This window comes from Suricata suricatta, chromosome 1 (assembly GCF_006229205.1).
Source record: "Suricata suricatta isolate VVHF042 chromosome 1, meerkat_22Aug2017_6uvM2_HiC, whole genome shotgun sequence".
Classification (NCBI taxonomy): domain Eukaryota; kingdom Metazoa; phylum Chordata; class Mammalia; order Carnivora; family Herpestidae; genus Suricata; species Suricata suricatta.
In genome coordinates this window covers 144,300,160-144,313,228 of record NC_043700.1, presented here as the reverse complement: position 1 = coordinate 144,313,228, position 13,069 = coordinate 144,300,160, and the positions used below count along the sequence as shown (strand labels likewise).

General features: G+C 31.6%; 1 protein-coding gene across 4 annotated transcripts in view; it reads right to left on the bottom strand.

The window, feature by feature from the left end:
• The window catches only part of TECRL (trans-2,3-enoyl-CoA reductase like), a 158,938-nt gene extending 146,582 nt beyond the window's left edge, over positions 1-12,356 (bottom strand). Inside the window, exon 1 of one of the 4 annotated variants that reach the window (XM_029945352.1) lies at positions 12,051-12,356. In XM_029945352.1, coding sequence (XP_029801212.1) covers positions 12,051-12,284 — 234 coding nt within the window. In that variant the 5' untranslated portion in view covers positions 12,285-12,356. The remainder of the gene's footprint in view (positions 1-12,050) is intronic. The other 3 variants (XM_029945347.1, XM_029945364.1, XM_029945357.1) reach the window with 3 other exon arrangements.
• Positions 12,357-13,069: the final 713 nt, after the last annotated feature.

Genomic DNA, 13,069 nt, shown 5'->3' with positions numbered 1-13,069 from the left:
CTCTCTCTCTCTCACTAAATAAACTTAGAAAGAGATTTGCTTCTCAGTTTTACTGAGCTGTCTGTCTTCAGACCATCTACTGTCCATTTTATCTTCCAAATTGTTACCAGATTTAATTTGCTGAATAACAAATATTACCCCCTGATTTGAATGAAAATAAAAAGTCCAGATGCCAGGAAGTCATCTAAGACTCTACCATCACTCCCGACCACACCATCTATTCTCAATTTGCTCCATTCTGCAACATCACTTCATGAACTTAATTACAGTAGACCAGAAGGCTTGCTATTTTTTCTTTCTTCACCTTTGATATGCTAATTATTCTTCCTGGGATGCTCTTTGTACACCGTTCATTCTATTGTTTAGTAATGTGCATATACATTGAAGTATAGTTGACATACAATATTATATTAGTTTCTGATATACAATATAATATTAGGACAATTTATATATATTATGAAATGCTTACCACAATAAGCAGATACTATCTGTCACCATACAATAATATTGTGACTACAATATTATTAGCCATATTCCTTATGCTGTACTTTTTATCCCTATGTCTATTTATTTTATAACTAGACATCTCTACATCTTAATTTGCTTCATCTGTTTTGTCCGTCCCCCTACCCTTTGGCAATTATGGTTGTTCTCTGAATTTATGAGTTTGTTTCTGTTTCTTTGATTTGTTTTTAGATTCCTCTTATAAATGAAATCACATGGTATTTGTCTTTATCTCACTTATTTCACTCAGCACAATACCCTCTAGTTTCATTCATGTTGCAGCAAATACCAAGATTTTATTCTTTTTAATGGCTGAGTACTATTTCAGTGCACGTGCGCGTGCGCGCGCGTGTGTGTGTGCGTGTGTGTGTGTGTGTGTGTGTGTGTGTAGTGTGTGTATACACAATATCTTCTTTATACATTCATCTATTCATGGACACTTACTGATCTTGGCTATTATAAATAATGCTGTAATAAACATAGGAGAGCATATGCTTTTTTAATAGTGTTTCTGTTTTCTTTGAGTAAATATCCCATAGCAGAATTATCGGATCATATAGTATTTCTATTTTCTACAGTGAGTGAACCAATTTAAATTCCCACAATTCATTTTTTCCATATCCTCACCAACATTTTTTATTCCTTGTCCATTTGATACTAGTCATTCTGACTGGTTTGATAAGATATCTTACTGTGATTTTGATTTTCATCTCTGATGATTAATGATGTTGAACATATATTCATGTTTGTTGAGTATCATTATGGCTACTTTGGAAAAATGTCTATTCAGGTCTTCTGAGCATTTTTAATCAGATCATTTGCTTTATGTTATTGAGTTGTGGGAGTTCTTTATTTATTTGAATATTAACTCTTTCTTTGATATATCATTTGTGTATATCTTCTTCCATTCAGTAAGTTGCATTTTTGTTTTATTGATGATTTTCTTCACAGTGCAAAAGCTTTTTAGTTTGGTATAATCCTAATTGATTCCCTTGCCTGAGAAGGCAGATTCAAAAAAATATTAGTAAAGTCAATGTCCAAGAGTTTACTGTCTGTTTTCTTCAAAGAATTTTGTGCTTTCAGGTCTTACATTTAGGACTTCAATCCATTTTGAGTTTGTTTTTGTATATGGGTGGTGAGAAAGTGGTCCAGTTTCATTAATCTGTATGTAGCTGTTCAGTTTTTCCAAAATCAATGATGGAAGAGACTGTCTTTTCTTCATTGTACATTCTTGCTTCCTTTGTCCTTGATTAATTGACCATTTAGGCATGAGCTTATTTCTGGGATCTCTGTTCTGTTCCATTGATCTGTGTTTATATTTGTGCCATTACTTTACTGTTTTGACTTCCACAGCTTTGGGGTATATCTTGAAATCTAAGATTGTGATATCTTTAATATGTTAATTCATCCTGGGATGTGTTTTCTAGCCCAGCCATGCTAATTAATTGTACCATATATGCATATTTTAAATTCTTTTGAGTGCCTCCTTCCAGTCACTTAAGCTTTATTTCTCATCTTCATGCTTAAACTTCTATCAGATTAAAAAGTATCCTTTCCCAGACACCTTAGTATATTTGTGTTAAGCTCCCGTATGCTATTCACCATGTTTGATTTGTTTCAAAATGCATAATCTGTCTTTCCAGTTTTACTCATGTATGTCAGGATAAGGAAATATGTTTAATTTCCAACCCCAAGTAATCTAAAGTAAGGTAGCTATTCATAAAGTAACTATTTGTCTAATTTGAATAACATGCCTCTCTTGGATATACATTTATCCTTTGAATAACATGGATTTGAACTGTGTGGAGATTCTCCTGTTTAACCTATTAACAGATTTTTTACAGTGCAGTACTGTAAATATGTTTTCTTTACTTGCGATTTTCTTAACAATACTTTCTTTTGTCTAGCTAACTTCATTGTAAAAATACTGTTTACAATACATTTAATACACAAAATATGTATTTATGTTATCAATAAGGCTTCCAGTCAACAGTAAGCTATTAGTACTTAAGTTTTAGGGAAGTTAAAAGTTAAACTTAGATTTTCAATAGCATGAGGGTCAGTGAATTTTACCCCCAAATTATTCAAAGGTCAATTGCCATTAGATTCTTTCCATAGACTGTTATCTAAATCTTAGGTACTATTTTAAACATGTGTTCGTAAACTTAACTTTCTTAGCCTTGACTTAATAGGAAATAGGATTTCTTTGAACAATATACTACTCCTCTCATAATTTTCTTCCCTAGTAGTTAACATTGTTTTCATCCTATCTATACATTTCCAAGGACAAAATGGTTTATTCACTTTCATTGATCTAAAAACATGTCAATTCAGCTATAATTTTTGTTCTATGTTTACAAAGCAAATGTTTAAGCTTTATTATTTACCTATCCTGTCAAGAATCTACACATTTTAGGGTGAGATCCAAGAGGAACCTCAATATGACATGAACTAATTTTGCATCCAAGGTATATATATTATATAATAGCATTTAGGTCATTCCCATGTCCTCTAGTTCAATGCTTCCAAACTATTTAGACATTTGTAAAATATAATGAAAATAAGTTGCTAGAAAATGAAATACTGCTGAACTAATTACAATTTTCATTTAAAAGTTATTTGATTGAAAAAAACATAAAATTATTCTTTCAAATCATTAGGACAGCTTACAAATGCTCATTTCCAATGACTAGACTATATAACTTATAGAGTGGAAATTCCAATCAACTTTTTCTAAGACAAATGACACATCTGCTTATAGATCATAAGTGGGGCACAAAGAAGCTGTGATTTCAGTTTGATCATGAGGAATGGTTGTGAATTAGACAGAATATTGTAACAGAACACTCCAGGGAGAGGAATCAAATTTTACCCAAACTCAAAGAATGGAAATTACAATATTATTTTGGGATTGGTGAGTAGTATAGATTGCTGAAAAATGAAGTAATAAAGAAGAGGTAAACAATAACCCAAAGTATGTGAATCAGACTACATAGAAGTTAATATAGAGTTGAAGAATGAAGAGTTTGAAACACTTAAGGTTTTCAAGACTTTTACTGCCAAAACAGTTACTTCCAAAAGAAAGTGCTGACAGTGCGGCGTCTGCAAAAAGAAAGTTTTTCTAGAAAACTTAAATATCTTGTTACCTATTGAGTGCCATCCCCATTCTAGACTGGGTTACATCCTAAATCACTGTACCTAAAGTGATTGAATTAAATTAAGCAGTGAACACTGTATGACTTAATACATGGGATACTTATAGTATCCCTATAACTATCTTTGTGCTTTTTAGTTGCATATACTGATCTTTCCCTTTGCACTCAAATATTACTTCCTACACTTCTGAGATGAAATTGTTACCTTCTTCTGTCCTTCTGGAAACTTCTCTCATTTTCCTTTTCAAACTGCCCTTTATTTAACTCCTTTACATATTGGAATTCCTCAGGCCTCTCTAGTTGGTTCTTCCTGTTATTCATTATATTGTTCTTTCAAAATTTTGTCTTCTATACCGTAATGGCTGCAAAGGTCACCTATGGATTTCTAATTCCACAGTCAACGTGCTGCATCATGACCACTCTCCTGATTCTACATCTTCGCACCCAAAAGTCTACTAGTTATTTCTTCCTGGATATTTCACAGAGATCTCTAACTTAAAATGAACAAAACTGAGTACTTGTTTCCTGCTTGCCTCTCTACTTGCCTTCACCAAAAGTAAGAAAGCAAAAATACTAAACTTGAAACTAATATCAGACTGTATGTTAACTAACTAGAATCTAAACAAAAATTTGAAAAAGAAAGAAAATCAAGCAAAAAAAAAAAAAACAACAACAAATAAAAAGACATAAAAGACTAAATAAATCACACCATTCCTAGGATCCTCGTAGTTTAAACAGCAATTCAGCATCATACTTGCATCCTCCCTGGCCTTCATTCTTCACAACAACACAAGTCCTGTTCTTTCTACCTTCTGTATCTGTCATAACCCCCTATTTCTCTTCCATCTTATCTGCTGCCTGGGCCACACATTAACATCATTTATCTAAGGAGAGCCTCCTGTGTCATAGATTACCTACCTTTGCTTATTATCCCAAACTACCATTCCCACCCCCACTCATTGTGTAGATATCTTGCACTTGAAATTACTTGGACAGTGTGTGGCTTCCACAGGAGAGAATAGAATCTATGAGAATAGGAGTTGCATCTGTTTGAGTTCGTGAATTATCTCAAACATATAATAGAACACTATACAAATATCTTAACAGATATCTATTGAGCTAATTAATGTAAATTGTTACACTATAAGATGGCAAATCATAGAGTTGGAGAAATGCTGAATCTGGTAAATTTCAATTCTTCTCTTTCAAGATGCATCCTCTAAAACTTATTCATTTATGTTGACCTTCTAAAAAGAGTGCCATTGCATCACATATATTACAGGAGATAAAATGACATCTTCTTTATAGCTTGCCCATAAACAAAAATGGTTTTCTTACATGGTGATATATTTGAAAAAAGGAAAAATGTAGACATAATTTAAAGGAATACACATAATAGTTTATATTTGTTACTATATAGTGACTCAGTTGTTATAGTCACAATAAAAAAGTATTAATTCAATTATTTTCCCATGTCAATGGAATAATAATATTACAGATATATTGCCATTATCTAAAACACAGCTTTCAGTTACAGAAAACTAATCTCGTGGTGCATGGTGGTATATTATGCACATTTACACAAATATAAAAGTCCTAGATATACCTGGAAGATAGATATTTACTGTATTTTGATTTGATATTTACCCTACATGGAAAACCAAGAGTCAGAGTAGTTAAGGAACATGTTAAGATAATAAAATATTAATAATTTGCAAAGCTCAACTGCAGACACATGTCTGACTTTGAGCATAAACCACTACACTGTATTTCTTCTCATGACATTATGCATTTTAAAATATCATAAGACTACTTTTTCTGAGAGAAATCTAAGTCAGGGCAGATGATTTAAAATATATTAAGATCAAATACACTGATTCTTTTGAGATGAAATTTGCATAGTACACTGTGGAATTCCCAAGTATATCCAAAAAGAAGAGTAGTCATTGAGGCTCTTGAGAACTCGGAGAAAATGCCTACATTAATTGCCTCTCTGGGGAGGAATCATCCATTTTAAATTCTGAATTTTAATTATATAAACACTTTGTGTATATTTGTTGCCTAATTTATAATTATAGAGACTTCAAAGATATTTTTAATTTCTGGGTTTGAATATTAATTAATGCTATTTTATATCTGTATATAAAAAACTGAAAAAATACTTTGAAACCTTCTTTAGTATCAAATGTTACAGGAAGTAGAAATCCTTCAAAAATTCCACCTCTAACAAAACAGATGAACATAAGAGAAAGAAAGAGAGAGAGAGAGAAGTCGTAAGTGAAAAAAGAAAAATTAGTACGTCTGTCTTATAACCTATTTTCTATATAGGAAATCAGGTGTCCTGCCCCAGTCATGAAATGAAACAGAATATGAGAATTTGGGCTAGTGAAAGTTATTAGTATGTGTCAGGGGGTAGCATATGGCAGTTAAAAGCAAAGCCCAGAACATATATTGGCCAGTTCCAAGCTCGATTTCACGGGTTTTTGTTTTTTGTTTTTTGTTTTTTGTTTTTTGTTTTTACTTTTGAGAGACAGAGAGAGACAGTGCGAGCAGGGGAGGGTCAGAGGGAAATACAGAATCTGAAGCAGGCTCCACGCTCTGAGCTAGCTGTCAGCACAGAGCCCGATGCGAGGCTCGAACCCACAAACTGTGAGATCATGACCTGAGCTGAAGCCGAAAGCTGACGCCTAACCTACTTAGCCACCCAGGCGCCCCAAAGCTCGATTTTAATACACACTAAGTTCTTCATTTCAAGTCTCTGTACCACCAATGGTACTTTATAAATGGATGGATAATAATACCTAAGTCCTTTTACAGAAAATGATAATAAAGAGCAGAGATATTGGATTATGTCCAAGAACAAGTGAAAACAATCAGATTTATATTAAAATTCTATACTATGTGAAATCAAAGCTCATATCTTTTCAATTATAACATGGTCACAAGAAAGAACTAGGAGGAAGGAGACTGAGGTGGAAGTAAAGAAAAAGGGGACAGGGCTGGAAGTAAAAGGTGAAGGATCGAGGAGGAAAGAGGATGAAGAAAGAAGAAATGGAAGACGAAGGAGAGGAATGGAAGAAAAAGAAAATCTTGCCATTTCTACACACATGAAATTCTGAAAACTGCCATAAGGATGTTTTAAAACAGATGCCACTCTCATTTTGCAAATGAACAAATTGGGACATATATTTGCTAAGTTGCATGCCATCCAAGGTAAAGTATTAAAAAGTGATAATATTAGAATGTGGAGTTTTCAACATTTCTAAACTATTAAAAGTGAAATTTTTATTCAGTCTAACTACCCTATAATTCTCTCTGCTATTTTCTAGTGAAAACTGATATTTTTACCATTAGAAGAAATGAAGATTTACTGAGTGCTTTCTTTTATTTATAAGTATTCTTTTTTTTAACATACAATATTTTATTAGTTTTAGGTGCACAATATAGTGATTCAACAATCATCACCCAGTGCTCATCACAAGTGCACTCCTAATAAGTAGTCTTTAAAACGCTTTTTAGAGTTTTGACATAAAGCAAATAAAATAATATGAGAAAGAGGGCTCTTGAGGTCAAGTACCTTGGAGAAAAGATTAAAGAGAAAAGATTGGGATGATATTGGAAACATTTATCAATCTTAGCTTTTAAAGTTCTTGCTGTGCTCTTGGATCATCAATATATCACCAGATAAGCATTTGACATTTTACAAAATAGAAGTGAAACAAGGATAGTGAGCAACTGAAAATCACTCAATGTTAAAGTTTTAAAAATTATTTTCATCTATTTTTATGTTCTAATAAAAACAAGCATGATATTTACATTTTAAATCAGCTATCAAGGTCTCCTTCTATCATCATAGATTAGTCATATTATTTTACTAACATTTGGGATATTAATAAATTAGTTAAATAAATATCCCCTTCTGCATTAACTGCCTTATAAAAACCTCATTAGCTTTTTATAATCAGAATATGATGGTCAGTAAATTATACACTAATACAAAGTTAAATTCTATACATTTTTTTGGAGTAAGCCAGGAAGAATTTGGGCATTTAGTGAAATGGTTTAATCAAATGTCTTTTTCTGTGAATATAATTATATTCATTTTGATGAAAATTTGATTTAGAGAATAGTAAAAAGTATTTTCAAATATCCTATTTCTTCACCCCAAAACTATCATTGCTAAATATGAGTGCATTGTCAAATCCACAAAACTTTTGAACAGGTATCCATTATTCAATGGTTAAACACTTTTCTTTGTTCTAAATATTGGAGATACAGGAATGAAAATAAAATAAAACAAAACAAAAAACAGATCCCTGATTTTGTGAAGCTGGAATAACAGGGTAGGCCAAATAACAAGCAAATGAAAAAAGGGAAAATAAACAGTATATTAAATACTAATAACTCATAATAAAGAAACAGAACAGGATAGAGTAATAGAGAATATTGGCAGATTTTATCATTTTGAATAAGTAGTCAGAAAATTCCCTGAAAGAAAAGTGCCAATTAAATGGACCTAAATAAGACGCTGACTAGTTTTAGAAGCAAATGATATGATCTGACCTGATATCACAGGCTAGTTCTGGTTGCTATGTAAGGAATATACTGAAAGTGCTAAGAACAGAAGCAGGAAAGATTTAGTAGTGCTAGCAGTAGAGGTGGTGAAAATTTGTCAGTTTGGATATATTTGAAAGTATCACTGAGAAGATGGATTATATGTGGGGTATGAGATTAAGATATGAGTTATGATGCCTCTAAGTGTTTGACTTGAGGTATTTGAAGGATGCAGTTGCCACTTATTGACTTCGGAAACTCTGTGATAAAATGTTGAGGTAAGACTAAGTGTTCAGTTTTAGATATACTAAGTGTGAGATGCCTAGTAAACATCCAGATAGATGGGGAGATAGATACAAAACTAGATACATAGATAGATGTATAGGTAAATATATAGAGAGACACTTACAGAGATGTATATATACATAGGTAAATGAATTTGTAGTTCAGGAGAAAAAGATAATCTGCAGATACATATGATATGTAAGTCATCAGTAGATAGATAATATTTGAAGCTATGGGATTCAATAAGGTAAATGAGTAAATACTGGGAGAAGTTTTAATGACTGAACTGGTGACTGTCCACACTAGTAAGTCAGGTGATGAAGAAGCAGCAATAGGAAAGGAAGAAGCGATTAAATAAGTTAAAATATGTTTATTATCCTGAAACACACATAGTAAAAGAGGAAGACATGTTTATCAGTGGCAAATATTGCTGATACACTAAGATAAAGCATTAGATTTGACTTTGGATTTAGCAAGGTATTTTTGCTGCAGCAAAATCAAACTGAAAAGTTACGAAGACAAATGCCTAAATGGAATAATTTTAGGATAGAATGAAAAGAGAGAAATGTGGATAGAAATATGAATAAGATGAAAGTAATTAGAGAAGTGGAGCAGAAGCTGGAGAAGATAGTGAAAGCAAGAGGTTTTTGTTTTTTGGGTGTATGTGTACATGTATATGTGTGTGTGTGTGTGTGTGTGCATGTGCGTGTGTATGTTATGTAATATTAAATAAAAGAACATGATTCAGTATACTTTTCTTTAATCTCAGGAATTCTTTCAATGTTTTCGTTTCATGAATATCTTTAGTAGACACCTAGTCCATTTTGAAGTTTAAATTATAGTGTCTAGATGAAAAGTAACTTTCCACTAGAGGTCAGCATATAGTACTAAAATACATACAGCCCACTGAAACTATTTGAATATTTATAGCTAACCTATGCATTAGAACAAATCTTGTCAATGGGCAATTATCAGGAAGTCAGATTTAAACTCTGGGCCAGTATCACAAGTTTCATCACTTGTTTTTTCTTTTATACTTATACACATTAAATTTATCTCTCCAAATAATTATTTCAACTAAAAAAATACATATTTTGTCCCTATTGCATTCAAGGAACCATGATAAGTATGTTACAGATATTATTTTTACTTTTAATTCTAAGCTAAAAAACAGATTTCATTAACCTATTTTCTAAAGAAGGGTCCTAGCGATCAGCATTTAGTAAGTTTCCTGCACCTTGATAAATATGATTGATGCAGCAGGGATTTGGTCCACATATACTTACTTCCAGAGTCCATAACTTTTACTGTTTACAACACAGTACTTATTGAATGATAGGGACCATTGTAAACAACACTTATTTAGTATATTAAGCAGAGCCAAGTACAATGAAAGGCACTTAACATGACCTTACTGCTAATACGCTAATATATCTGTTACTTTGTCTAGGAAAAACAGTATCCTGAACAATAAGCAAAATCAATATTTCTCATATTTACAAATTTGAACTTTTAGGACTCATGAAGCAAAAAATGTAAATTAATCCATATATTTTTCTTTTAAATGAGTGCCTTGCATTGTTGAGACAATTTATCAAGTTACAAAACTAAAACAAGACAAAACAAAATCCAGTTCTACTGACAAATCAAAGACTTGGCTGCTTTAACCTCCACATCATCTGGAGTTCATTGTGCAATAAAGGCTGATGAGGAATCCAGAAATAATCTCCTTATGTAGACTACCAGGTCCCCCCAAAAGTTTGCTACTGGCAGTGCAATTATAAGAACTATTCAAATGTAAGCCAAATTTCCAAACCAAAATTCCTTTTTTTTTTTTAAAAGGAGATAGAAGTTTATTGGATATACCACAAGGGAGCGGTAACAAGACTGCAAAGAGAAGCAGTCTGCCTCTAAACCAAAATTTCTAAGCCAAACCTTTATTTCTAAAGAATACTGGCTTTCTGCATGCTCAATATTTTTGCAACTTAATTAATAACTGAAAATGTAAAAATCCATGTCTTACCTTTAAATACAATCTCAACATCAAAATTTAAATGTATGGGGAAAATAATTAGCAGCCCATAAGCAGTTTCTCATTACTCTAAGATGGATTTTGCATCAAGGTTTAGACACAGGTCAGAAAAGACACAAAAGCCAGTCTCATTTTAGAAGTTTGATCTTTGAAAGTCCTTGACAAATTCAGTATCCATTTGATACCTTGTTTCCTTTCATTTACTTGTATTTTTCTTGAGTTTTAAACTTTCAAGGATGAGGTAATACAAACATCAGTAACTTCTAGGTGATATTTTGTTTTGTCTTATTCTTATATGATATAAAAAATCCAAAAACCTTACTGAGATATTAAAATAAAAGTTAATTACAACATGCATACATGCATACAATTTATATTAAAATTCTTTGACTACAATACATATTCATCCTTTATGTATGACTCTAGTAGTACTATAGAAAAATAATGTGATTTGGAATTGCTTGCAAATAGTTTTGAATCTCTTACATTTCACTTATGAACTTTATGAACTTGTAAAGTTCTTTATATTTTGTTTCCATCGGTAAGTAAAAGTTAATGTTACCCAACTAATAGATTGGTCATAGATTTACAATTACTAAGTGAGAAAGTACATATGATCTTCTGCGATTAAAGGTAGAAACAGTTTTGTCTCTTTCCCTCTTATCCAGAAACATAGCTAGAATATAGTTAAATGAAATCAGTGATTGAATTTTATTTTTAGTACAAGCGCAGAAAGCTTATTTAACACATTTCTATAGCAAAATAAATGAAAATATATTGTTTTAAAAATATAAATCTTTCTCAATAAATTAAACTACTAGTGACTTTTCAAGCCAATGAAAAATAGAAAATGATTGAAATAATGTATACACATATGTATATCCATGATGTACACATATATTTATATGTTAATTTTCTAACCTAGGAAGTATGTATTTTATCTTTTCTGAGTGAAACATCTTTGACATGAATATAAAAATGTTTAACATATCAAGCGAGACATTATTTTAGGAACTTAAACACTGTAATTGTGAAATATGTAAACTTTTCATAGTAAGTGAGATGTTCATTTTTCAAGACAATGAATTCTAAATAATTTTAAATGACTAGACATTATCATATATGTTAAATGTCATTTTTAGTAAGCTTACTGCCTTTTGCTTGCTATTTTTTGTGAACACTAATAAAACTCTATGATAATTTGAATATGTAATGAAGTATATGGAAAGAAAAATCTAGAGAATTTTTTTTATATAGGCTGAGAAGCTGAACACTGGAAATTTTACCTCTACACAACGGTCTACTTTAACAGAAAAACTAGGACCTAATAATTAAATACTACTTAAACTGACTATGAATATCATCCACTGAAATACTATATTAAGTATCTATCCTACTCATCATAAAACTAATATTAAAAGCCAGGAATATGCTTTGATACAACCCCTTCAGCATTTAATCAAGTGATCAATAACCTTTTGTGTGGATAAGACAAATTTAAATGAATAAATATAACTTACCTTATCCACAATACATATCTGCTTTCTTGTTTGAGCATCAAGTATTTCAATCTCAAAGTGCGTAGTTCTTGAATGTTTAACTACTGGAGTTGATTTTAGAGGGCCCGCTGAGAGCACAAAATGCGACAAACAGTGGAAGTTTCTCAGGTCATTCTTCAACGTGGACCGGGTAGCTCCTCGGGAAAATATTTCTCTCTTGCGTTCTGAAGTAAGGGACTTGTGCCTTTTGAACATTGTGTGAACTACCAGGAGAATGTGTCATGTCAACAGAAGACACTTGCGAGTGTGTTCCCCTTGCACCAGTTTAAATACTGCGGGTGAAATCAGGAAAGGTCAAGTGCCATGCCATTCCAAGAGTTCAGTTTTATTTAGCAGGCTTGAAAACAATGACTGATCTATTTCTATATATAACACACTATTGTGAATTGCTGCTGTGTAGAGGATTACTTTACCAGCATTCCAAATATTTCTTGCTTTCTCCTTTTATCTCTGCTTCTTAATATGGCCACTAGTATCTGAAATTCCAAAGCAAGAAAAGAATACACAGAGCTTTTATTATCTCTGAATTCTGCATTCACTTCAAACAAACATATTACTATTCACACATTCACTTTTAGATGCATTTATAATTAGCATAGGGATATCTTATAAATTAAAAAAACACCTAGTACATATTACATAGCAAAATGTTTATAAATTTGCCTAAAAGATTTGTGACATGTTTAAATAGATATAAATAAATACAAACATATAAATATACATTTAATATTTAAATATGTTAATATATAGTACAATAGAATGTCATGTAAATATTGTGTATACAAATAAACACATATATATGATTAAAAAAAAGGATGAATTCTTCACTCTGTACAGGGAATAGAAAGACGGAAAGTCATCCATGAGATTGGAATATGTAGAAAGCAATTTTATAACTTAAGGAAAAAGAAGTAAATCTAATTTAACATTTCTAAGCATTATATATTATTGGTAAATCTTTGAATTTATATAAAAATAGT